This window comes from Pecten maximus, chromosome 17 (assembly GCF_902652985.1).
Source record: "Pecten maximus chromosome 17, xPecMax1.1, whole genome shotgun sequence".
In the NCBI taxonomy this organism is placed as follows: domain Eukaryota; kingdom Metazoa; phylum Mollusca; class Bivalvia; order Pectinida; family Pectinidae; genus Pecten; species Pecten maximus.
This window is the reverse complement of record NC_047031.1, coordinates 13,143,118-13,170,881: the sequence shown is the minus strand read 5'-3', so window position 1 is coordinate 13,170,881 and position 27,764 is coordinate 13,143,118. Positions and strand designations below refer to the sequence as shown.

Below are 27,764 nucleotides of genomic sequence, written 5' to 3'. Positions count from 1 at the left end.
GGCCGTCTGTCTTCTGAAACTAAAATCTCCAAGGCCCTCTGTCTTCTGAAACTAAAATCTCCAAGGCCCTCTGTCTTCTGAAACTAAAATCTCCAAGGCCCTCTGTCTTCTGAAACTAAAATCTCTAAGGCCGTCTGTCTTCTGAAACTAAAATCTCCAAGGCCGTCTGTCTTCTGAAACTAAAATCTCCAAGGCCGTCTGTCTTCTGAAACTAAAATCTCCAAGGCCCTCTGTCTTCTGAAACTAAAATCTCCAAGGCCGTCTGTCTTCTATAACTAAAATCTCCAAGGCCGTCTGTCTTCTTTAACTAAAATCTCCAATGCCCTCTGTCTTCTGAAACTAAAATCTCCAATGCCCTCTGTCTTCTATAACTAAAATCTCCAAGGCCGTCTGTCTTCTGAAACTAAAATCTCCAAGGCCGTCTGTCTTCTATAACTAAAATCTCCATTGCCCTCTGTCTTCTGAAACTAAAATCTCCAAGGCCCTCTGTCTTCTGAAACTAAAATCTCCAAGGCCCTCTGTCTTCTGAAACTAAAATCTCCAAGGCCGTCTGTCTTCTGAAACTAAAATCTCCAAGGCCTTCTGTCTTCTGAAACTAAAATCTCCAAGGCCCTCTGTCTTCTGAAACTAAAATCTCCAAGGCCGTCTGTCTTCTATAACTAAAATCTCCAAGGCCGTCTGTCTTCTATAACTAAAATCTCCAAGGCCCTTGGTGTACTTGATAGAAATAACACTGAAATCTAAAATCACTGTACATGGCTACAATTTAATGACTGAGATGTTACCAGGAGACCAGCACTGTAAAAAAAAGGACCTAGTTTTATATATTTGTGTCAGTATTTGCGTAATATTTGAGGAACTGGATTGTCTGATTAAATTATGAAATGTTCATTGAGTATGAAATTTTATTGTTTTCGTTGTTGCTATGGAACCCCAAATATAAATACAACAGATATTGTTGTATGTATTAATGATAATTTGAAAGTTCCAAACCACAGAAGAAATTACACAGGAACATTTTGTATAATACAGTATAATGGTGGTGTATTGATAATCAGAAACATCCATTTAAATTATTGTTAAACAGGTCCGATTCAATAATCAATTTTGTTTATGTGTATAAAAGATTGATTTCATTAAATTGTCATCAAGAATTAAAATTTCAAAAGGTGCCTGCTAACGATTATTGTTTGTGCTAAAAATTCTTTGTTGAATAATCTGAGATCAATTAGGCGTAATCTATTTGTCGATTCCTGATATTATTCGCTTGAAGCATGTCGGAAGCATCATTATCTTGGTCAGTAAAATGTTTTAGACAATCACACTTCTACAGTAACAGCTGACAAATGGCAGATATGTTGTAAATTAGTTCTGTTACTAAAAGATTATGAAATGTTAATTTTTGCTGCTCATTTCAAGGATATATTGATTTTAGATCAGTTCTGAAAGTCTTGATTTTTTTTTTTAATTTTTATTTAATATTGAGCTCGATTCCTAACACCATCACGCAGTATTACCAAATATCCTGTAATAAGTCCAGGGGCTAACACATCAACTTCAACACCCAGTATGAGATGGGCTTATTCCTGGAGAAGGAGATTATGAGTATTTAGTATTTATTACAATTTATACAAAACTTCAATAGGCGTAGGTAGACTAATTATCAGGCATTAACTTATTGTTTTCAAATGATGAAAAGGAAAAGAGGAAAATTGAGAAAAAACATAAATTGATATAGATGCACCAAAGGGGCCGCGGTGGCCGAGTGGTTAAGGTGTCCCGACACTTTATCATGTTTTTAAATGATGAAAATGAAAAGAGGAAAAATGAAAAAAGAATAGAACAAAGACATCAATCATCATAGACTGAATAAAGATCATTTAATGTCAGATGACAAGATTTTTCTGGGATCTCTTGTTACTGGACTTCAATTGACTCTGGTGGGCTTATTTACAGACATATGATTATTGATGGGCTTATTAACAAACATGGGCTTATTGGTGGGCTTATTAACAAACATGGGACTATTGGTGGCTTAACATGGGACTATTGGTGGCTTATTAACATACATGGGATTATTACCAGACATGGGCTTATTGGTGGGCTTAATACCAGACATGGGCTTACTGGTGGGCTTATTACCAGATGTGGGCTTACTGGTGGGCTTATTAACAGACATGGGCTTATTGACGGGTTTATTACCAGACATGGGCTTATTGGTGGGATTATTAACAGACATAGGCTTCTTGTTGGATTAATTATTACCAGACATGGGCTTATTTCTGGATAATTAGTGTAATAGGCCTTGGTGACGTTTTATCTAAGTGGTATCCCCTTATTTACAGAATTAATTACCTTAAGTTGGAACAATTTTTATCGCATTTCATCAAGGTAATTCTCAATGATAAAAATGGAAGGCCTCCTCAGTAGCAGACAAAACAATTAAATGTCATGAAGGGAGGAAAACTCCGGGACTTGGGTTTCCATGACAACAATATCTTGACAAAAACATCAATTATAAAGTTTACATTGCTTGACTAGGATATAAGAGGGAAACTTGATAGCATTCAATAACTCTAGTAGGAGATTCAATGACTTTGTTACCATGGCAACAAAATCTGGAACAAATATCAATAACATGATTTATTTTACTTTGGCTGTAATTTATTGGAAGGCCTGTCTGGGGATCATTGGGAACCTTGTCTGTCTTAATTGTGTGGGTAACACAATCATGTCCACAACATGTGTTGATAAAAGTTGGGGGGGGGGGGGGGGGATAGCATGGGGGAGGGGGAGATAGAATGAGGAAATATGAGGTATGAAATGTAGGAAGTGAGCAGGGACAGATGGTGAATAGAGAGAAAAAAATCGATAGGGTGGGGAGAAAGAATGATGGAGGGCAATAGAGGTAAGAAATGTCGGAAGTGAGCAAGGACAGATGGTGAATAGAGAGAAAAAAATCAATAGGGTGGGGAGAAAGAATGATGGAGGGCAATAGAGGTATGAAATGTCGGAAGTGAGCAAGGACAGATGGTGAATAGAGAGAAAGGAATAGGTAGGGAAGGGAGAAAGAATGATGGAGGGCAATAAAGTAAGAGCTTTGGGAAGGAGTCAACTGCAAGAACAAGAATTAAGGAAGTGGAGAAAAAGGAACGGGAGGGGGGGGGGGGAAGAGGGCAGGAATGGGGAAGGGAGAAAAGGGGAAATATGGGAAGGGGAGAAAAAGGAATGAGTAGTAGTGGAAAAAGGAAGGAACAAGAAAGGGAGAAATAGGAAGGAATGGAAAGGATTGGGGACAGTTGAACAGAATTAAGTGAAGGGAGATACTTGCCTTATGTAATTTGTTTTCTGGAGTAGTATGTAGATCTTGACAAATCTTTAGTTTAATTAACTTGTCAGAGTAACCACTGGTATGTTGATGGCTCATTAAAACTTATTGATACCAGCCTTAGTGTAGAACAAACCTCGCTTTCTGAGGCCACACACACATTAACCTTTAAATCTGGTGTTTCATAGAATTAGCACCTTAAATGGACTGTTAAATTAGTTTGAACAGTTTTAGTGTTTTTTAGCAGCAGTGAATTTTAAAATCTTTTTAATTATGTAGTGTTGAGTGTCATAAATAATGCTGGTTGGTTATCCCTTTTTCTTCTCTCGCTCTCTCCACTCTTTCCTGATTCCTTTTCATTCTTTCTCCTTTCCAACCTTTCTTCTTTCCTGCTACTTTTCCCATTTCTTCTCTCTACATCTTTTTCTCTCTTTTCCACTTTTTTCAGTTGTTTCCACTCCTGAACAAATACACCGGTAGACTTCAAAAACTGTCTTATGTGCATATTTTCATTTTTTTTATTTGAGAAACTATCTTCAACAAAGTCTGATTTTGTTCCCCAGATATCAAAGTAACAACAGTGTTTGCTGTATCCAGAACTGTCATGTGGAGTAAAAATTAACTGTACAAGTCAATAGAGTATTTAAGACATAGACAGGCCTCAAGCAGATGTTGGACTCAGTATTAAATTGCCAAACCAAATGTTACTGTCTGGGTCACCTGGAAGCTTTGAAATCTTGCTAGCCAAGTGTTACTGTCTAGGTCACCTAGAACTTTTGAAATCTTGATGGCCAAAAAATATTATCTGGGTCCCCTGGATGCTTTGAAATCTTGAAGACCACGTGATACTGGCTAGGTCAACTGGAACCTTTGAAATGTTGACAGGCAAGTGTTTCTGTCTGGGTCCTCTAGAAGCTTTGGAATCTTGTTGACCAAGTGTTACTGTCCGTGTCACCTTGGGAACTTTGAAATTTTGAAGACCAAATGATGCTGTCTGGGTCACTTGTAAGCTTTGAAATCTTGATGACCAAGTGTTACTGTCTGGGTTAACAGTTAATTGTCAATAATCTAATTTTGTATGAAACACGCATTTTCATTGGCTGAAATAATTTTGTTATACCTCCATAACAAAATTTTTGACGTTGCGAAATGTAACGTCATTTTTGATTGGCTGATGACGTTGCGTAATAATATATCACAGAAAAGAGTTCGCCAAAGAAAGTGAAATATCTTGGTGTGTATAAGACAAAATTAAATTATAAGAATAAACATTAATTATTTTTTCTGTTATACTGTCATAACATAAAAAACTGGAGTGTACTCTCTTCATAAACCGCTTCGCGGTTTATTTAGAGTACACTCCAGTTTTTTCTGTTATGACTGTATAACAGAAAAAATAATTGATGTTAATCCTTAATTATATTTTTTTTTCTCCCTGATTTGAAAAATTGTGTTCATACTTGTTTTTCAGACAAGTAAATAATTAGAAAAAATAAATTTACATGAACATGTCTCTCTCCCAAACAGGCAAAGGGCATTCCAGAAGGATAGGAACTTCTATTTTCATTGATATTTAAACGTGAATTACAATACAATCTTATCATTTCCTCAGATAGTGCATGTGTGTAAAAATTAATAATGATTCAATGTCTCAGGAGTAGAGAAATCTTCCCCTCAAGAGATGCTTCCTTACAGTCTATACAGCTCCTCTATCATGGTAGGGAAAGCCTCTGTTCAGCTCACTACAATTTCTATCAGCTGTTTTAAGCAGTGAGTGATTTCTCTGTCAACTCCGGGCATTTTTACAAATGGAAACAATTGAATCTTGACACTTGTTTAATCTGATTTAGCAAGTTCTTCGACATATAAGAAGTGTTTTTAATTTTCTTGGGGAAACAATTTCCCTTGTTTTGGAGATATAACAGTCAATCATTGTAAAGGACGGCCTCAGAAAATCTCATCATTTACAATTCTTAAATGACTATTGTTTGACAGAAATTTAAACTTTGATTTTTTTTTTTTTTTCAAGATGTAAGATTCTTTCTCTTTGTGTGTTGAAACATTTTGTCAGAACCTCAAGAATTTAAGAGGGCATTCCGTTATTGGTTTGATTTATTTTTGGTCCTTTGTGATACAATGTGCCAGCCAGTTATCATGTTAGAAAGTTGATATCTTCTGTTTTCTCATCTTCCCTGTCCTTCCTGTATATTTATCTAATCTTTCCTTCTCTTCCTCTTCCCCAAATTCTCTTATCTCCCACTAATTTTTGAAAATGCAGAAATTGTTATATTTGTAGAATGAGGTAAGTAGAATACTAAAATTTCAGTTTTCTTATCAAGACCTTTCCCTCAAAATATCACCAGTCCAAAGTCCAAAGATTTGTCAGCTTAATGCTTTATGAAGATCACTAGTTGATAATGTTGTATCATCCAGTGGTTTGATTGAGTCCAAAGATTTGTCAGCTTTATTCTTTAAGAATATCACTAGCTTATAATGTTGTTTCATCAAGTGGTTTGATTAAATCCAAAGATTTGTCAGCTTAATACTTTATGAATATCACTAGTTGATAATGTTGTTTCATCCAGTGGTTTGATTGAGTCCAAAGATTTGTCAGCTTAATGCTTTATATATTCTCTTAATGATGCATGTCATATAATATGTAAATCTGTGTTGGAAATATTTATAATCGACAGAAAAATTAATATGCCTGCCTTCAAACATCAATGAACATTTAACTTTATGCAGTATCTACTGTAGCTTTGTATAGTGGAACTCTTTAGAAAGGAGGTACAAATGTTATATTTAGATATAGCATATGTACAGTCCTTAAAATATACAGTGAAAATCATTATCATTGAATTTTTAGGGAAATGCATAAATTTTAAAGATATAATACAGATGCTGAAACTGATGGAAGTTTTATTTGAAATTTCATTTTATTTAGAAATAGTTTAAGTACAATTTGATAAACCCTTATCATGTTCTGGTGGGGTTCTGGGGGGAAGCTGATAGTACTAAGTGGGTATGTAAGAACAAGATAACAGATCTGATATGATGGGAGGAAGGAAAACCTGGATTTGGATGGTGACTCAACACTGGTGATCCCTCTCACTGGTACAGGGTAATACGGTAAATATCTATAAGTTGTGATGAAATAAATTTTATGTCGCTCTCACTGGTACAGGGTAATACGGTAAATATCTTCAGTTTAAGTTGTGATGAAATAAATTTTATATCACTCTCATTAGTACAGGGTAATACGGTAAATATCAGTAAGTTGTGATGAAATAAATTTTATATCACTAATTAGTAAAGGGTAATACGGTAAATATCAGTAAGTTGTGATGAAATAAATTTCCGAAATTCTCTAGATCTGTTTAACATGTATATGTGTCATTGTATTCAATATAAATATAAGTTACAAAAAAAAAAAAAAATGAAATAAATTTTATATCGCTCTCATTAGTACAGGGTATTACGGTAAATATCTATAAGTTGTGATGAAATAATTTTATATATCACTCTCCCTTGTACAGGGTAATACGGTAAATATCTATAAGTTGTAATGAAATAAATTTTATATCATTCACTGGTACAGGGTAATAAGGTAAATACCAACAAGTGATTCATTAAACTCAAAGCTGTGAGTTAAATTAACATCCGTGGTTATCAGTACCAAGCTACCATCCAACCCTCTCAACTGTCTGTGAGCATACAGTTGGAGCTGCAATTTGGGTGGACTAACGGCTTACAAACAGCATTGTGCTATAATGAGTTAATTTACAGCTGAGTCGACTGGAACACATTGAAATAAAGTATATTATGTGCTGGGACTTGAACTAACAATCCTTCGATCAACTGCCCACCATCCTGCTGTAGTAGACCAATGTGTGTCTGTAAATGTGACAAGACTTTGTTTTTGAATACACATGATTTAATGATCATTTACTAATTGATTTACCGGTAACATATTTATCCACCTAAAGGGAAGCAAACTGTTCCTGAAAATGTTACTTTATCCTTTCAACAGGTACATATATTGATTCAGTAACTACGTTTTACAGGTTTACCCATCTAAAAGGAAGCAAACATTTGCTTGAAAAGATATTCTTCTTTCACATTAATTGTTTTGATTCAACAAGTTCACCCTTCTAAAAGTTAGCAAGCTGTCGGAGAAGATTCTATTAGCATTGATGTTTTATCATGGAAGACAATTTATCGATTCAACAGCTTCTCCCGACCAAAGGGAGGTCTTGCCCTATACAGAGCACTCCTCATACAAACTGTGTGCCTTTATGCATATTAGCTTGATGTTGATCCAAAGAGTGCCCTTATCAATTGCACGGCTTCGCCCGCCCAATGGGAAGCCAGTGACTGCAGGCTGAGTGATGGGGCTAGATTCTCTATGTATATTAGCCTGATAGCCTGCTATGTTTGTAATGATCTTGACAGCAAGTTATTACTGTTTCATGAATCAATGATTTTGTGATATTCTGTTTCTGGTTATGGTTAGTTTTTGAGACATTCTCGCAATATCAGTTTCATTTGTCTTAATTTACAAAATACTCTACCAGGCGGCTTTTTACAGTATAATGGTAGTTTTACATAAGTCAATAAAAACATCTAGACCCTAATATTTACATGTGTGGATAATTGGTTAATGGTTATTCTTTTCTTTTTCTTTTTCTTTTTTTTTTTTTTGTTGTTGATTTTTTAATGTTTTCATATACAACGTAATTGATTGATGAGCTGAATTTTCAACGAAAGTCTGGTCCCTTATTGTTAAATTTTTTGAACATTAATGGTCAAAAAAGTTTTAAGACTCCCTGGTAAATGCGTTCTGTTTTTACAGGTATGGTTTTGAGACTATCCCTGGGGTTCTGTTTGTACAGGTATGGTTTTGAGACTATCCCTGGGGTTCTGTTTGTACAGGTATGGTTTTGAGACTATCCCTGGTGTTCTGTTTGTACAGGTATGGTTTTGAGACTATCCCTGGTGTTCTGTTTGTACAGGTATGGTTTTGAGACTATCCCTGGTGTTCTGTTTGTACAGGTATGGTTTTGAGACTATCCCTGGAGTTCTGTTTCTACAGGTATGGTTTTGAGACTATCCCTGGGGTTCTGTTTCTACAGGTATGGTTTTGAGACTATCCCTGGTGTTCTGTTTCTACAGGTATGGTTTTGTGACTATCCCTGGTGTTCTGTTTGTACAGGTATGGTTTTGAGACTATCCCTGGTGTTCTGTTTGTACAGGTATGGTTTTGAGACTATCCCTGGATTTCTGTTTCTACAGGTATGGTTTTGAGACTATCCCATGGGTTCTGTTTTTACAAGTTTGGTTTCGAAATGGTTAAGTCTTCATTTTCCGTTCCGACTATTCGGTAATCACATAAATTTTGGAATGGTTTTAAGATATCCAGTGTTTGACAACAAACACATGATAACTTTCTGTTTTCTTCCATCTTTCATCTCATTACAAAGGGTGGTGAGACTATCTGGATAGTTTTAAGACCAACTCTGGTTGGGCTCTGTGTAAGAATGGTTTTGAGACTTCCCTGTTTGGTCCGTTGCTCAAGAATGGTTTTGAGACTGTCCTTGTTTGGACCCCAGTGCAAGAATGGTTTTGAGACTACTCTTAGTTGGTCTCCAGTGTAAGCATAAGATTTTGATTTCGAGACCACCCCTAGTTGGTCCTCAGTGAAAGAAGCGATTTGAGACCACTCCTTTTCAGTCCCTTGTGTAAAGAAGGTTTTGGGACCACCCCTGTCTGGTCCCATTTGTAAGGATAGTTTTGAGACCACCCCTATTGGTCCCCATTGTAAGGAGGGTTTTGAGACCACCCCTATGCGGTCCCCTGTCTGTTACTGACATGTAATGTTTTCAAGCTAATGCTTATTACTAAGAGAACTTGACCTATCCCTCCATTAGATGACATTATCAGCCAAGAGAGCCATGCCAGTGTGTTTCATCTACTTCTATAGTATATATAGTTTTGAGGAAAAAACATGCTTCAGTGGCTAGATTCATAAAAAAATTTCATTAAAGAAAATTGAAAATTTTATTTCTTAAAATAAAACATTCAAAAAGAAATTTTCTGACATTGGGCTATTGTTTATTTTAGACAATATATGCCCTGCCATCGTATTTTATGGTAAATGTGACAATGATGATGTTTCTCTCCAACTATTATGTAAATAAAGGTCTGTAAGCCCCCAAGGGAGATAATTAAGGGTGATTACAGAATTTACCAGGACATTCATACTGCTGATAATCGCACGGTCCCTGAGTATCAGCACCAGTAGCATGGTGATTACTGAGAACCTTAGGCCCTCAAATAATAACATAATACACTATATATATATAATGACCAGAAATTTCATGGATCTAGGAAATTTATATCAGAATTTATGACAAATAAAGGCAAAGCAAGTTTTTAATTACATGGCTAACTTGGCTCCTTAAAAGCAAGAGCAAACTTATACACATATGGAATGGTAATAAGTTGAACCAACCAGTTTGGCTATGTAAAGGCAGGCAAGCTTGTACACACATGGAATGGTAACATGTTGAAACAACCAACTTTGCCCAGTAAAGGCAGGCAAGCTTACACATATGGAATGGTAATAAGTTGAACCAACCAGTTTGGCTATGTAAAGGCAGGCAAGCTTGTACACACATGGAATGGTAGCATGTTGAAACAACCAACTTTGCCCAGTAAAGGCAGGCAAGCTTACACATATGAAATGGTAATAAGTTGAAACAACCAACTTTGCCAAGTAAAGACAGGCAAGCTTACAAATCCAACTTGGCCCCCATCAGGACAGGCAATTAACCTACACATATGGAATAGTAATTTGTATCAAGTTGAAACAACCAACTTGGCCCGATAAAGGCAGGCAAGCCTACACATATGGAATGGTACATGAAATGGCTATGCTAAGTGCCTCAGAGTGTAACAGACTTCACACTACTACAAGCGTCCACACTCAAACAGTGGAACTGTCTTTAATGCTGGGCTGGAGGAGAATTTTCTATGAGTGGAGTTGGAGGGTAAAAACTCATTGGTTCACTGGGACTAACAAATCTCCCTCAATCTGTCAGCATTCTATCCGGGAGTCGGTTTAAACCCTCTATCCCACGGAAACAGTATACGTGTAGTATAACTATCTATCCCAGGGAAACAGCACCTTGTGGATATTTCAGCCCTCTGTCCCAGGGAAGCCGATCAGGATTGTGTAGGTATCTAAAAGCCCTCCATCCCAGGGATGCTGGATTATATGGGAGGTACTTGTGGATGTATGTTAAATACTGAAGCACTGTGTGATTTAATGTAAAGTTCATTGAGTTCAAGAACTTAAAGTTTAAAAAAAAAAAAAAATACTTGGTGGATGTGCTGGGATAAGAATCGTTACAGGCCTATAGGATGTGCTCCCATATGGAATTGTGAACATTTTTCCACTGTTGATGCTCTTATCTTATTGATAATGTTATCTGATGGAGTCTTGAGTAAACAGGCTGCACCTTCTACTGTGGTTCATAGCAGAGTTTAAACTGTGAGTGGAGTTTGGAGTTGGTTAGAGACCTCTTTCAACAATATGGATTCTCTTATCATCAGTGTGTCATAACCATTGTTAGAAATATTTTAGGTGAATATTTAAAATTTTTAAAGATTTCGGACACTTTATTTGGGTTGAGATAGTAAACATTTCTGAAGTCTCAGATTTTAATAACAAGATTTATTAGCAGCAAGAACCAATTAAGAGGTTATTTTTTCCAAAAGGATAAAATTCTTCAAATGCTCAAAGAGACTCTGCAGTTTTATAGACATAAGGAAATTAATACAACCTTACACGACCATGTGAGATCAAAGAATTGTTTTGAAGATTAAAGTGTGAGAATATAAAAAAATAAATTGAAATATTCCTGGCAGGCTGTAATTATGTAAATGAGGTGTTGGGTCCATAACTGTTTTTAATCTGATTGGCCGAGTTATGGAAAGAATTATATGTAAGTTGTGTAGGTATTCGTATTTCCTAAAATCTTCACGAATGTGGAATTTTTATGTAAACAACTGGAATTGAAGAGGAATTTCTGACTTCTGGGAAACAGACGTGGAATTTTGAGATGTATGAAGGAATTAAAAAAGAGTTACCAACATGTATGAAGCTATTATCGACATGTGTGCTGTATTAGTGTAAAGACAAATTGTGTGTGTCACTGTGATAGTGAAGTTTGTATTACTCACAGTGACTATATATATAGAGTTGTGTGTCATTGTGATTTGGTAGGTTATATTTCACAGTGGTGCTGGAACGGAATAATGTACGGAATTACCACATCAGATACGAATATGAAATGATGACACCATGGTAACCATTCAACATGTATATAGTAGATTTCTGTAGAGATCCTCCCTGACCACGGATCAGACATTCCGGGATAGATATCCGATCCAATGGAGATATGGATATCATATGACTGATATCCGAATAGTTGTGATGTCACTAACTCATACGTGCGGTTTACAAACGTTCAACTTCCTGGAAAATTTGTAACAAATTCTGATACTGGGATATCATATATAGTGTGATTGTGAAAATTATACAGGAAGTAGTTACCTCTGAGGGAGTGTTCATAATTCATTACTACAAAGGGAGTGTTCATTATTTAATTTTCACAAAGTGAGTGTTCACTCTTTTAAGTTTCTATAAAGTGAGTGTTCAGTATTAAAGCTCCCACAAAGGGAGTGCTCATTATTTAAGTTTCCACAAAGGGAGTGTTCATTGTTTACAATGTCCTTCAGTCCACCATTCAGTCCTACGGGGTCAGCGTGTATGGTGCACTCACCGACCCTACCCTCACGTATGGAAATGTCACCGGAGCTTGTATATCAGAATGGACATGACTTGGTGGAGGAGTTCGGAATGGATACCAGAGACCCGGAGGTAATTTGAACCTTTTGTCCCAGTTATCTCCCCTTCATCTTTCTCCGTCGAGTACATGCATTTTCCCCTTCTTATTCCCAATCAGATATTTAGACCTCATCCTTAATGTTTCTCATTTCAGTGTTTTTTTTATTCTGTTTCTTAAGTTTTATGGTCTTCGGGTAGTCGACTGTTGTTTGTTTAGTGTATTGATCATGTGTGAATGGCTAGGGCCATTTTTAAGTAGGGTAATTCCTTGTAGTAGCTGGTGGCTACTTCACTGAACAATATATTGTTGTTGTTTGTTTTCTAAGTTTGTTGCCTGTTAAAGGCTGTTTTCTAGGTGCTGTGAAACAGCCACCTCAGGTGATCATCGCCAAATTTTGCTAGAAAAAATTCATTGGGAACTCTGGGTGGAATGAAAATGTCGCTTTTTATGATAAATCCTGATGAGTTCAGGATGAGACAGGAAATGATTCTTCCCAAAAAACAGTTACAACACACAAGATAATAATAGCTCCTTCCGCGAAGTATTTGTTTGTAATTAAAAATTTGTTTAAGAAACATAAATTACAGAAAAACCGTTAGAATCGTACATAATAACCTGTTTTATCCCCGAGTGTTCTGAACTATTTTCTGTGCAAATGATTTCGCTTGCTTCCTGGTTTGTGAGAGGGGAGGTAACTTGTATACACTCTAGTTGGCACAATATTGGAAAGTCACATCAAGCTCTTGGGTTGATAAAAAAGGGCCCTCAGTTGTTAATTAACTTGAAGAAATAAAAAAAAGAAATTCTAATGTTTCACTTCTTGATGAAAAATCTTGTAGAATCAAATTTGAGACTGTATACCAAATTAGTAATGTTGATTTTCTGAGGTTCTGTTTAACTGTTATCTCGATAGATAGAATAAAATTGTTAAAAAAAACACACAGAAAGATACTTCTAAAATGAAATATGTTAAATTGAAATTAAAGTCTGTTTCAGATTTCCTTGGGGAAAACAACTCTTTTGTTTCAGTTTGACTTTAGGAAAAACTGAAAATGTTAACCTGTAACTGTTTCTGTGACTACAATCTGAAGTCCTGACTTCAGTAGAGTTTAGTGGGACAGATATTTATACTAAACACTTGTTCTACAGTAGAGTTTAGTGGGACAGATATTTATACTAAACACTTGTTCTACAGTAGAGTTTAGTGGGACAGATATTTATACTAAACACTTGTTCTACAGTAGAGTTTAGTGGGACAGATATTTATACTAAACACTTGTTCTACAGTAGAGTTTAGTGGGACAGATGTTTATACTAAACACTTGTTCTACAGTAGAGTTTAGTGAGACAGATGTTTATACTAAACACTCGTTCTACAGTAGAGTTTAGTGAGACAGATGTTTATACTAAACACTCGTTCTACAGTAGAGTTTAGTGATATAGATGTTTATACTAAACACTTGTTCTACAGTAGAGTTTAGTGGGACAGATGTTTATACTAAACACTTGTTCTACAGTAGAGTTTAGTGGGACAGATGTTTATACTAAACACTCGTTCTACAGTAGAGTTTAGTAGGGACAGATGTTTATACTAAACACTTGTTCTACAGTAGAGTTTAGTGAGACAGATGTTTATACTAAACACTCGTTCTACAGTAGAGTTTAGTGGGACAGATGTTTATACTAAACACTTGTTCCTACAGTAGAGTTTAGTGATATAGATGTTTATACTAAATACTTGTTCTACAGTAGAGTTTAGTGATATAGATGTTTATACTAAACACTCGTTCTACAGTAGAGTTTAGTGAGACAGATGTTTATACTAAACACTTGTTCCTACAGTAGAGTTTAGTGATATAGATGTTTATACTAAATACTTGTTCTACAGTAGAGTTTAGTGATATAGATGTTTATACTAAACACTCGTTCTACAGTAGAGTTTAGTGAGACAGATGTTTATACTAAACACTTGTTCTACAGTAGAGTTTAGTGAGACAGATGTTTATACTAAACACTCGTTCTACAGTAGAGTTTAGTGAGACAGATGTTTATACTAAACACTCGTTCTACAGTAGAGTTTAGTGATATAGATGTTTATACTAAACACTTGTTCTACAGTAGAGTTTAGTGGGACTTCTACAGTAGAGTTTAGTGGGACAGATGTTTATACTAAACACTTGTTCTACAGTAGAGTTTAGTGATATAGATGTTTATACTAAACACTCGTTCTACAGTAGAGTTTAGTGATATAGATGTTTATACTAAACACTTGTTCTACAGTAGAGTTTAGTAGGACAGATGTTTATACTAAATACTTGTTCTACAGTAGAGTTTAGTGGGACAGATGTTTATACTAAACACTTGTTCTACAGTAGAGTTTAGTGAGACAGATGTTTATACTAAACACTTGTTCTACAGTAGAGTTTAGTGGAACAGATGTTTATACTAAACACTTGTTCTACAGTAGAGTTTAGTGAGACAGATGTTTATACTAAACACTTGTTCTACAGTAGAGTTTAGTGATATAGATGTTTATACTAAACACTTGTTCTACAGTAGAGTTTAGTCGGACAGAGTTTATACTAAACACTTGTTCTACAGTAGAGTTTAGTGGGACAGATGTTTATACTAAACACTTGTTCTACAGTAGAGTTTAGTGGGACAGATGTTTATACTAAACACTTGTTCTACAGTAGAGTTTAGTCGGACAGAGTTTATACTAAACACTTGTTCTACAGTAGAGTTTAGTGGGACAGATGTTTATACTAAACACTTGTTCTACAGTAGAGTTTAGTGGGACAGATGTTTATACTAAACACTTGTTCTACAGTAGAGTTTAGTGGGACAGGTGTTTATACTAAACACTTGTTCCTACAGTAGAGTTTATTGGGACAGATGTTTATACTAAACACTTGTTCTACAGTAGAGTTTAGTGATATAGATGTTTATACTAAACACTTGTTCTACAGTAGAGTTTAGTAGGACAGATGTTTATACTAAACACTTGTTCCTACAGTAGAGTTTAGTGGGACAGATGTTTATACTAAAGACTTGTTCTACAGTAGAGTTTAGTGTGACAGATGTTTATACTAAACACTTGTTCTACAGTAGAGTTTAGTGGGACAGATGTTTATACTAAACACTTGTTCTACAGTAGAGTTTAGTGGGACAGATGTTTATACTAAACACTTGTTCTACAGTAGAGTTTAGTTAGACAGATGTTTATACTAAACACTTGTTCTACAGTAGAGTTTAGTGAGACAGATGTTTATACTAAACACTTGTTCTACAGTAGAGTTTAGTGAGACAGATGTTTATACTAAACACTTGTTCTACCATAGAGTTTAGTCGGACAGATGTTTATACTAAACACTTGTTCTACAGTAGAGTTTAGTCGGACAGATGTTTATACTAAACACTTGTTATACAGTAGAGTTTAGTGGGACAGATGTTTATACTAAACACTTGTTCCTACAGTAGAGTTTAGTGAGACAGATGTTTATACTAAACACTTGTTCTACAGTAGAGTTTAGTGAGACAGATGTTTATACTAAACACTTGTTCTACAGTAGAGTTTAGTGAGACAGATGTTTATACTAAACACTTGTTCTACAGTAGAGTTTAGTGGGACAGATGTTTATACTAAACACTTGTTCTACAGTAGAGTTTAGTGATATAGATGTTTATACTAAACACTTGTTCTACAGTAGAGTTTAGTGATACAGATGTTTATACTAAACACTTGTTCTACAGTAGAGTTTAGTGGGACAGATGTTTATACTATTTGGTCATACAGTAGAGTTAGTAAAATGATGTCTGTATGAACTTAACATCAGTATATGTAATAAATAAAAATGTATAAATCCATGGTAAGGGACAGAGTAGCTGAATCAGTAGGACACTCCTGTAGCATGGAAAGTGTCTCTGTATTGATTGAGGGAGTATCTCTGTTATAGTTTGTTTTGGAGGAGAATGTTTGTACTGTATAGATACTGTGTACCATATTTATCCTGCAATAAGTCCATGTCTGGTAATAAGCCCATGTCTGGTAATAAGTCCATGTCTGGTAATAAGTCCATGTCTGGTAATAAGTCCATGTCTGGTAAACAGTCCATGTCTGGTAATAAGTCCATGTCTGGTAATAAGTCCATGTCTGGTAGTAAGTCCATGTCTGGTAGTAAGTCCATGTCTGGTAATAAGTCCATGTCTGGTAATAAGTCCATGTCTGGTAATAAGTCCATGTCTGGTAATAAGTCCATGTCTGGTAGTAAGTCCATGTCTGGTAGTAAGTCCATGTCTGGTAGTAAGTCCATGTCTGGTAATAAGCCCATGTCTGGTAATAAGTCCATGTCTGGTAATAAGTCCATGTCTGGTAATAAGTCCATGTCTAGTAATAAGTCCATGTCTGGTAATAAGTCCATGTCTGGTAATAAGCCTATGTCTGGTAATAAGTCCATGTCTGGTAATAAGTCCATGTCTGGTAATAAGTCCATGTCTAGTAATAAGTCCCATGTCTAGTAATAAGTCCATGTCTGGTAATAAGTCCATGTCTGGTAATATGTCCATGTCTGGTAATAAGTCCATGTCGGTAATAAGCCCATGTCTGGTAATAAGTCCATGTCTGGTAAACAGTCCATGTCTGGTAATAAGTCCATGTCTGGTAAACAGTCATGCCTGGTAATAAGTCCATGTCTGGTAGTAAGTCTATGTCTGGTAGTAAGTCCATGTCTGGTAATAAGTCTATGTCTGGTAATAAGTCCATGTCTGGTAATAAGTCCATGTCTGGTAATAAGCCCATGCCTGGTAATAATGTAGTCGTGTGCCTTGAAACAAGTCAATGTCTGTTGCATTTGAAGGTCCCTGCACTGTACTAGAGGGTTGATAGAAAACTTTGTCCCTAGAATAAAAACATCACCCCTAGATTGAAAACATTGGCCCTGGAATAAAAACATTGGCCATAGAATAAAAATATCACCCCTAGAATAAAAACATAGGCCCTAGAATAAAAACATAGGCCCTAGAATAAAAACATAGGCCCTAGAATTAAAACATTAGCCCTAGAATTAAAACATAGGCCCTAGAATAAAAACATTGGCCCTAGAATAAAAACATTTGATGGGACATAACCCAATACAAATGTAAAACATTACGAGGTTAGGTCTGTATACTGGACACAATTATTTGACCTTAATTCATAATCAATTATTTTATTTAAAATATTATTATGTTCAGTAGAATTATAGAGTATGATATGAACACTCATTGTCATTCAATTTATTCATTATACATGTGCTGAGTATATCTATAAAAATGTCTGCGCTAGCTGTAAAACAGAAATAACTCCTAAAAGACTGATCTTATGCAAATAATAGTATTTTTAATACAATTTTTCCTTTTAATGTAAGTAAATAAGAATTCCACACTTGAAAATAAATTACTTGTCATTTAAAGACAGAGCCATTATCCTCAAACCACACCATAGTACAAATGGCATTCAGCCCTATCAGTTGTATGGAATGGCCCGTGGAGAGGATGGATGATTGATCTTTTTCTCTAATGACCATTCAATAGCAGTCGTTTAGCTATAAGGAATTAGCATTTTATTGTTTTCACCTGTTGAATATGTATGAGTGTGTTCTTTACTGTTTTGGAATATTGCCAGCTGTAGTTGAGTGGTACAAAGGGCTGTCATTAACCAAAATGTTTTTAATTCTATATAATGTTTTATTGGAAACTGAAAAAAAAGGTGAATTGTGATAGATATTCAGTAAAATTTAAGAAGCATGTCAAAAGGAGATTTTTTAGATCTGCTTAACATTTGCAGAAGTGTTCTAAACCGATTTTGGTTTTGAGACATCCCCCAAAGAAGAGTTACTATATTGCAGTTTTAAGAATGTCTCCACTGTATATTACATAAGCATAATTTTTTTAACCATAAAACAATTATAAGGATTTTATTATCAGAAGAAAAAAATATTTTGAGACAATCCCCTTAAACCCCAATTATCTGACATGTTTATTACCATCTTATCTTCAGTTCATTTGAGGATTGAATAAAGCTATGTTGAGGTGTATGGGGGTATAAACCTCAATAGGTTTTGAGACAAATTGATTATGAGCTGCGATCCTTATATTTAAATTTTTTGATATTTTTGTATAATATTTTGTCCTTGACAAAAAGGGACTTGTGCAAGTCTACCACGGAACTTACAGAAATGTACCGTATTTGACCTAATAAGAGCACCTGCCCTAATAAGGGCGCCCCTACCTTTTTTCAAGGAAATAAATCTTTGACTGAGTTTCAAAATGGTGTTCAAAAGTAATAATTCATGTGAAATGTTTTGCTACTTTATGTGTTCAATTTTATTCAGCAAATCAAGTAACAGGAACACAAGTTTTTGCCACATTTTGTCTATTCCTACAGATGACATGTCAGTGCAAAGAGCACCAGAGACTAAACACACATACAAATAATAACTTACCATCTTTATTTGAAGATAAAGTAAAAGACTTCATTCTTGTTGATAAAAACTTTTGTTCAGAACAGAAAGCTAGTAAAAGACATTGTAAATCAATTATCAGGTCAAAGAAAACGATGTCTGATATGATCTGGGAAATCACCTGTGTCTATTAATAGAACACAAAAGAGTTCAATTTGAACATAAATGCTGGAACACGTTCTCTGGTCTAAAAATCAGCTGGCATGGTTTACAAGTTTACATGAATATTCAAGTGATGTTTATAAGCTTAATATATGATAATGAATAGATATCTTCATCTGGAATGTTTTTATGACTGAATATTTTACCGTTTCCACAGCCTTTGGTATACTGCTATAAGGTATATATATAGTCTGTTTCATAAAACTTCAGAATATCTAATCTTAATAAGGGCGCCCCCACTGTCAATAACCCGCGCCCTTATTAGGTCAAATATGGTACGTCATCACTCTTCGTGTACATATGGTTATTACTTTCAGGATTTCTTTCATTAACAAATTTAAAAACAAATTAAAACAAATATTATTTTAATAGAATTTATTTCATATAAATATGATCATAACTATTGACAAGGAATCCAAAAATATAGTCCAAGCTCAACAAATGTATTCCTACGCCAGACTTGATATAGTTCATTGAAAAATGACTTGAGTTAACTGTAGTAGGTTCATTGAGTCTGAATTAAGTGGAAATATAAATATTAATGGTTAACCATGATGAAAAAAAATGTTGAATTATGTCATTTTCTTTTGCGACATGCCCTTCAAAGCCCTAATATTTGACATGCTTATTATTGTCTTCAGTTGATTAATGTTGTTTTAACCATGATCAACAAAAATGTTGAATGTATGTACAATGAAATATACTTTTGAGACATCCCCTGAAGATCCATATGGTCAGACATGTTTGACAATGGACAAGAACTCTATTGAATATACACAAGAATAGCCCCAGACATTGAATTAATGCCTATATGTATTGTGAAACTTTAGTGGCATTTTTGCTGAGACAAGTGGCGCCATTGAGACTGAATACATCCTGGAATTGTGTGTGGGGCTGAAACAAGCTCGGTACCAGTGTCAGGGCAATAGAAACATTCCTACATATAAACGGGGGTTATAGTCACTCAGATAAATATTCAATATTTCTGTACAGTATTGATTAGTCTTTTCCATTGTCTGAATTTAGGTTTATTTCTGAAATCATAATTCTAAAGAACGGAAAGATGATTTCTGGAGAGTTTTTGTGAATTGTGTGGTTGTAGTTTGAAAATTCTACGCTGTTGTACATATATATGTAATAAGGTGTTTGTAAAATTTTATATATTTTTTTTTTTTTGTGAAATTCCAAAGGATGTATATGGATTGAGATGATCACTGTAAATTATTAAAATCATTGATGTTCATGAAGTTTTTATATGTCTTATAACATGTGAGAAAATCTAGGATACATATGACAATTAATACATATTACCAAGGATTGTAAAACTGATAAGTTGTGATATCTCCTATAGAGAAAATCTTAAGATTAACCAATCAGGAAGGAGAGAAATCTTAAGATTAACCAATCAGGAAGGAGAGAAATCTTAAGATTAACCAATCAGGAAGGAGAGATATCTTAAGAGTAACCAATCAGGAAGGAGAGAAATCTTAAGATTAACCAATCAGGAAGGAGAGATATCTTAAGATTAACCAATCAGGAAGGAGAGATATCTTAAGATTAACCAATCAGGAAGGAGAGATATCTTAAGAGTAACCAATCAGGAAGGAGAGATATCTTAAGAGTAACCAATCAGGAAGGAGAGATATCTTAAGAGTAACCAATCAGGAAGAGTTGTGAAGTTTATTATTGAGAGATGAGACATTTTATTGCCTACCAAGTAATCATGTGGATTAGCTATGTTTTGATCCTCATTTCCAAGGAATTTTAAATTGACAGAGTTAACGTTGTGATGTTTTCTTTACCTACCAAGAGAACCTGTGGAGTAATTTCATAAAATGTTTTGGATTTAATTCATTACCAAGGAGGATGAGATGAATAGCTGAACAAGAAATAACAGAAGATTAAATGTTAGTGTTTTGAATTAAACCACAGATATTAATAGCAAAAAGATACTGTGAATTGATTCATCTGGTTTGCAATTTTGCAAGATTTACATAATTGGATTGGATTTATCAAATTTATTACAGTATAAATGGATGAATTAGAAATCAATGGATGAGAATTATCAATTACAAAATGTATCTTTACTGGAACCAGATCAGGCAAAAGAAATGTACATTGTATGTCACCTAAATTCTAGAATTACAAAATAGGCAAATAACGAAAGAACTTCATGAAAATGGTCATCATAGGATTAAATTTGACACAAAATATTGGCAAACAGGAAACCATACTGTGCAAACATGTTAATATGTATGTAACAACGATTTGTATATTTTAAACTTTTATATAAAAAAAACTTCTTCTGCAATGTGATACACAAACACTACCAGGAATGGCCAGGGATCTGGTCTGGCCCCTCAGAACACTTTGAGGAGTATGTGGCCTGGGATCTGGTCTGGCCCTCAGAACACTTTGCTGAGTATGTGGCCTGGGGTCTGGTCTGGCCCCTCAGAACACTTTGATGAGTATGTGGCCTGGGGTCTAGTCTGGCCCTCAGAACACTTTGCTGAGTATGTGGCCTGGGGTCTGGTCTGGCCCCTCAGAACACTTTGAGGAGTATGTGGCCTGGGGTCTGGTCTGGCCCCTCAGAACACTTTGAGGAGTATGTGGCCTGGGGTCTGGTCTGGGCCCCTCAGAACACTTTGAGGAGTATGTGGCCTGGGGTCTGGTCTGGCCCCTCAGAACACTTTGAGGAGTATGTGGCCTGGGGTCTGGTCTGGCCCCTCAGAACACTTTGAGGAGTATGTGGCCTGGGGTCTGGTCTGGCCCCTCAGAACACTTTGAGGAGTATGTGGCCTGGGGTCTGGTCTGGACCCTGGAACATACCAGGAGTGGGGGAAGTTCCAGCCTGGCCCCCGGGGACTTTAGTCCTTGGTATTTATATACCGAGAGAAAAACCTACACATTTAATGACACACTGTTTTCAGTATATATTGATCTATAAATACATTTGCTGTTACTTCGGATGTCAATATCGCTACACAAATGTCCTGTCCATGTAAATTTTATTCTCTACGGAGCTTACACAATCGTATACACATGACTCCCCAGAGTCTCTCTTATACACATCAACATGTTGATATATTTTTATCAGTAAACATCTCAAGTTCACCGCTTCCTTCCTTCATCCTGTACGGAGAAGTAATTGTACTACGTATTGTTTTAATCAGTTCATTGTCAAGTTTATTGTTCTTTTCCTTTCAACACGGAAAACTACCATTTGGACGTACTAACTCTTTCTATCGGATGATATCCATGGATTTATCAGTGGAGATGTTGTTGCAGGATTAATTCAATTTTTTTATACACCTGTGTCTTTGAAGATATCAACTTTTTACTGAATTTCAGTGTTATCTGAAATGTGCAAGAAATTATGGGATGCACATTACAAGAAATTATGAGATGTTTTCATTATTCTAGACCTTTGGAGGGGATTTATTGATATTGTGTGGAATTAAACAAGATTTGGATGACATTTGGAACTCTTCAGCTTTGAAGTGTATAGACATGTGGTTATGATTCTTGGATGAGTTTTCAGTGTGGTTTGAACTTCAATAGGATTCTGATGTCAAGAGTGTATAGAATATATATTTTTTTGTTTGAGATTTATCAGATTGGATTTTTACATACTGTTGAAAATTCTTTGAGAACAAATTTCATCTTCACTGAAATGCTAGTACCATGAATGTGTCAAATCTTCACTGTAAAGAAATCATCATTTTCTTATTTTTGGCAAATCATTACGGATATAATTTTAGAATTTCACACACCAGGGATTTATCTGTAATCTTAGCTTGTGATAAGTACGAACTCTATAGGGATACAAATTGTATAGGAACGGTTCTTTGGGTTTAAACTGACGTTGATGTATTCCTTAATTTGTGGATCTCATTTCAGTAGAAATCTTTGTGGAGTTGAAATTTCCATTTACATTGGTTTTTCCCCGTAAAGCCTAACACTGTAACCTTGCCATACAATTATACACAGGCCAATCTGTATCTTAGCTGTGTATATTTTGGTGATGGTCATAGAGTTTGGGTCGTTTATATCATTGATTACGAAACCCAAACCTCAGTCAGGATGACAACTACAAATTTTTGTGATCTTTTTACCGAAATTTCGTGATTTTTTTTTTATTTAGGAGATGTTTACAGATATAAAGTGATGCAAAAAGACCGAAATGCAGAATTTGTACAGTGACAGATATGGTTTCAAACAGATCTAAAGAAATGTGAATCCAAGGAATGATGAGCTATTCAACTTTCAGCCTAGAGCTGCTCGTTACATTGCTATCTCCTGTCAAACTTTCATCACCACCAGTAATGTTACAATGTTTAGAAACTTTATGGCAGTATCACACATGCCAGTATCTGATGGATTTAGGACTACATGGTTGTCTGACTCAGACACGTTAACTGTACATAGCCATGTCTACAAATGTCAGTTCTACCCAGGAAATGGTAGATATGTATTTGATATGTGTAAAAATAAATTGAAGCTTGCAGTGAACATTGTGTTATATGAGGCATATTTCAACGTTTTTATTATAATTTAAAAAAGAAAAGAAAATCTCATCATCTCTTCATGATTCATATGTTGCTAAGGAACAGAACTAGATTATGGATATTCAACAATCACAGATGTTTTAAAGTTTCGGGGCCATAAGATCTGTTGTAAACTCATATTTCCAAGACTACTTGTATTTCTGAACTTTGACCCCATCATTCAATGTTTTCGACAAATTACAAGTGAATACGGCACACTACAAGTTGAGATAACTCATTCAAGGGGAGATAACCATGGATAAGTCACATCGACCACCACTGTTAAGTAACTGCGGAAGATCATGGTCAGCTCCATTAAATTTGACCAATGGTCAAGATTTTCGCCGATCTATCTCGTTAAATGACGCATTCTATAAAAGACCTCAGGAGAAAGCTTCCAAAGGGAGACCACCCATTATAAGTTGTAGAAGGACATGGATGAATGAATTCAGGTCATATGAATCATGGAAGTTCTGATCCGAGTTTGATAAAAGGAGGCTCGTGTGGGTGTAATCAAAGTGAAGGTAGATATGTAAGTGTTTCTTTTATTGATCATGTGACATACCATGTGATCTGTCATGTGATTTACAAGTTGACACCTTATTGTCACTTGATTGTCATTTAAGTGCTTAAGAACATATTTTGATATTTTGGACAATATTCCCCAAAAATTCAGATGATCTTGCTGGAATTACCAGACAGTCTGTATACCAATAAAACTTTCTTGATAAAGATTCCCATGGAAATCATACACGGTCATTGCATAAAAGCATAATTCCATAATCTATAAAAAAAAATATGACAAAGAAATATTCAATAATCTTACAAGAAATGGTCTGATGCTATGATAACCAGCCCCAAAAACTCTTCCCAAAATCTGTCTGTGGTTTATATAGACTGATGTCTATCATGATAAACCGTATCTGTCCTACAGTAAGCCCAGGGGCCAAAACATATCTTATTATCAAAATACCGTATCTGTCCTACATTAAGCCCAGGAGCCGAAACAAATCTTATTATCAAAGTGAAGGATTCCCTTATTACAGGACAGAGAAATTGTATTTGTTTGCTTTTCCATTGAATAGGGTGGGCTTGTTAATAGGTACAGGCTTATTGGTGGATAAATATGGTAAATTGTGAATGTATGATCAAACAAAGGCTTCCGAATCTGCCTATTAGATTAGATGTACATTTTGCTAATGGCTTTCCCTATAAGCTAACATGGGGATATTTGAATCTTTTCCAATATATTGTTTTGATTATCTATCAAATCCTTTTGGTGGTAGAAATTACAGCCAGGTGTTACGGAATATTTGCTTATATTTGTGAGAGTTTTGATTTCTTAAGTTCATAAATACATCAAAATTCTTGAAATTTTTCACATCGTCAATTGTGATGATGGCCATATATATATTTCAGGTTTCACAAGTCTTGTGCCAAGTTAATTGAGATATTTCAAAACCACTTACAGATATCGTGACTCACAAAAATTAAATCCCCACAAATAAGTTCCGGACAAGAAAATTGGAAAATGTAATATCCCTGAAATTAAATGTCTGTATAATATGTACAGTACAGTTTCTCCCAGAATTCCAATTTTTTTGTCAATTAACCAGTTTTGCAAAATATGGTTTTAAAAAGTTCTTGAATCTTAAATGTAATGGCAACAGTTTTTTATTTCTGAAAATTTCAAGAACCATTAAAATGTGTCATGGTAAAAATTGTTGGGAGAATTAACAGGTGTTCGTTCCCTAAAATAGTTATTCTCAATAAAAAGTAGCAGCAAATTCAAGTCTATGGTTCCTTTATCAGTTTAAACACTGCTTTCACTAATTTGATCTATGGTAACATGGTAGATTTTGTTCCATAGAAATTATTCAACAGGTTTAACAACATATACAGGCAGCTAAACACTTCAGCGCTGGACTATTACATAGTTCCGTTTGAAGGTGTTATGCTCTGACCAGCCTGGTCTGGAAATGGTAGGTATAAAGTCTTGCATAGTTCCGTTTGAAGGTGTTATGCTCTGACCAGCCTGTTCTGGAAATGGTAGGTGTAAAGTCTTGCATAGATCCGTTTGAAGGTGTTACGATCTGACAAGCCTGGCCTGGAAATGGTAGGAGTAAGGTCATAAATAGTTCTGTTTGAAGGTGTTACAATCAGATCAGTCCTACCTGAAAAATGGCAGGACTTCTAAAGATTGACTTATGATATTTTGGTAAATAAATTGGCTGTGGTTCTATGCTGTTTATTTATAGACAATTAGGGATTCTTAGAAGTTGTTTGTAATCTAAGGTTCAGAATACTTCCCTGTGGGCAGGTTGGAACTGTTCCATCAGTTAGAATGTTGGCCTGTTACACAAAGCAGTAAAGACTGATGGGATATTGGGGAAACATGTTTATATGTATGTGTTTTCAAATTTTTGGTAAAGAGTTTCTATTAATAGATCGCCATGGCAACACATTGGCAAAGTGACCTTGGTCACTGGAATGCTTGAATTAGGTGCAGTCTTATACAACATATATATATGATAAGACATTCATCAAAGTCAAAGTCAATGCCAAAATATTTCTGAATTATGAGATGCAGATGGTATCAATTCGAATCTTGCCGGCATGATATACATATCAAATGGGGAATACTCACCTGCTATTTCATAAATTTATCCCCAGATATTTTCATCATCAAATATTTTTGTGAATATTTCTTTATTGTCTCAATGTGCTGTTACAATTAATTAATTTCCATCATCAAACTAATTGGTAAGCATTCCTTCATTACTAAAACGAATATTAAAGCTGAATATTTATCCTATATCAGCATACATCTTTCACCAAAGGGCACTGTATGTGTCTTCATCAGGGGGCGCTGTATGTGCCAAAGGTGCTAGCGCTGTATGTATCTTTCACCAGGGGGCTCTGTTCGTATCTTTCACCAGGTGGCGCTGTATGTACATTTGGTACAAAAGATAATGTTTGTATCTTTCACCAGGTGGCGCTGTATGTACCTTTGTCACAGAGAGCGCTGTATGTATCTTTCTCCAGGGGGCACTGTATGTACATTGTGTTCAGAAGATGATATATGAATTTTTCACCAAGTGGTGCTGTATGCATCTTTCTTCAGGGAATGCTTATATATATGTTTCACTTGGGGGTACTGTATGTAATTTTGTCACAGAGGGCACTGTTTGTATCTTTGTCACAGAGGGCACTGTATGTACCTTTGCCACAGAGGGCGCTGTATGTACCTTTGTCACAGAGGGCGCTGTATGTACCTTTGCCACAGAGGGCGCTGTATGTACCTTTGCCACAGAGGGTGCTGTATGTACCTTTGCCACAGAGGGCACTGTATGTATCTTTGTCACAGAGGGCGCTGTATGTACCTTTGTCACAGAGGGCACTATATGTACCTTTGTCACAGAGGGGGCTGTATGTATCTTTGTCACAGAGGGCGCTGTATGTATCTTTGTCACAGAGGGCATTGCATGTATGTACCTTTGTCACAGAGGGCGCTGTATGTACCTTTGTCACAGAGGGCACTGTATGTACCTTTGTCACAGAGGGCGCTGTATGTACCTTTGTCACAGAGGGCACTGTATGTACCTTTGTCACAGAGGGCGCTGTATGTACCTTTGTCACAGAGGGCGCTGTATGTACCTTTGTCACAGAGGGCACTGTATGTACCTTTGTCACAGAGGGCGCTGTATGTACCTTTGTCACAGAGGGGAGGGCGCTGTATGTACCTTTGTCACAGAGGGCGCTGTATGTACCTTTGTCACAGAGGGCACTGTATGTACCTTTGTCACAGAGGGCGCTGTATGCATCGCACGATATATCTTTCTCCAGGGTATGATGTACCCGTTTAACCAGGAGATGCGTAATCCATCTATCACTATAACAGTAATTTCCCTGTGTTACCCGGGATCACTGTTTAATTATTGAATTGGTATAGAAATATAGTTTGACTATGGTTGATGTACCTTGATCTTTCTTTACAGCTCCACCTAGCAGCAATCACATCATTGAAAGGAGAGCTAATCGAGTTGAACAACCGATTACAGTTTATTACCGGCGAAAGAGACAGTTTGGAAAAACAGCTCAACAAGTCACAGGTTTGTCTTTCATTTAAACATTCCAATGAACTCAATATCAATTTCAAAGTTAGTGTAGAGCCAGGTGAGCAATACAGGCCCATTGGGCCTCTTGTTTTAACTTTCCAATGTGTGAAATCAGAAAACGTTGATGGTTTGATCATTTCTTATATATTTGGACACATGCTGTACAGGCCAACCTGTCTACAAAGGCCATTCAAGAT

The 27,764-nt window shown here is 35.7% G+C and overlaps 1 protein-coding gene across 1 annotated transcript in view; it reads left to right on the top strand.

Annotated features, from left to right (window-relative positions):
• LOC117315734 (colorectal mutant cancer protein-like) overlaps positions 1 to 27,764 on the top strand; it is a gene marked incomplete at its 5' end in the record, with an annotated part of 73,312 nt that overhangs the window by 23,530 nt on the left and 22,018 nt on the right. The window contains 1 exon segment of the mRNA XM_033870087.1: positions 27,448 to 27,561. Within this exon segment, the coding sequence (XP_033725978.1) occupies positions 27,448 to 27,561 (114 nt within the window).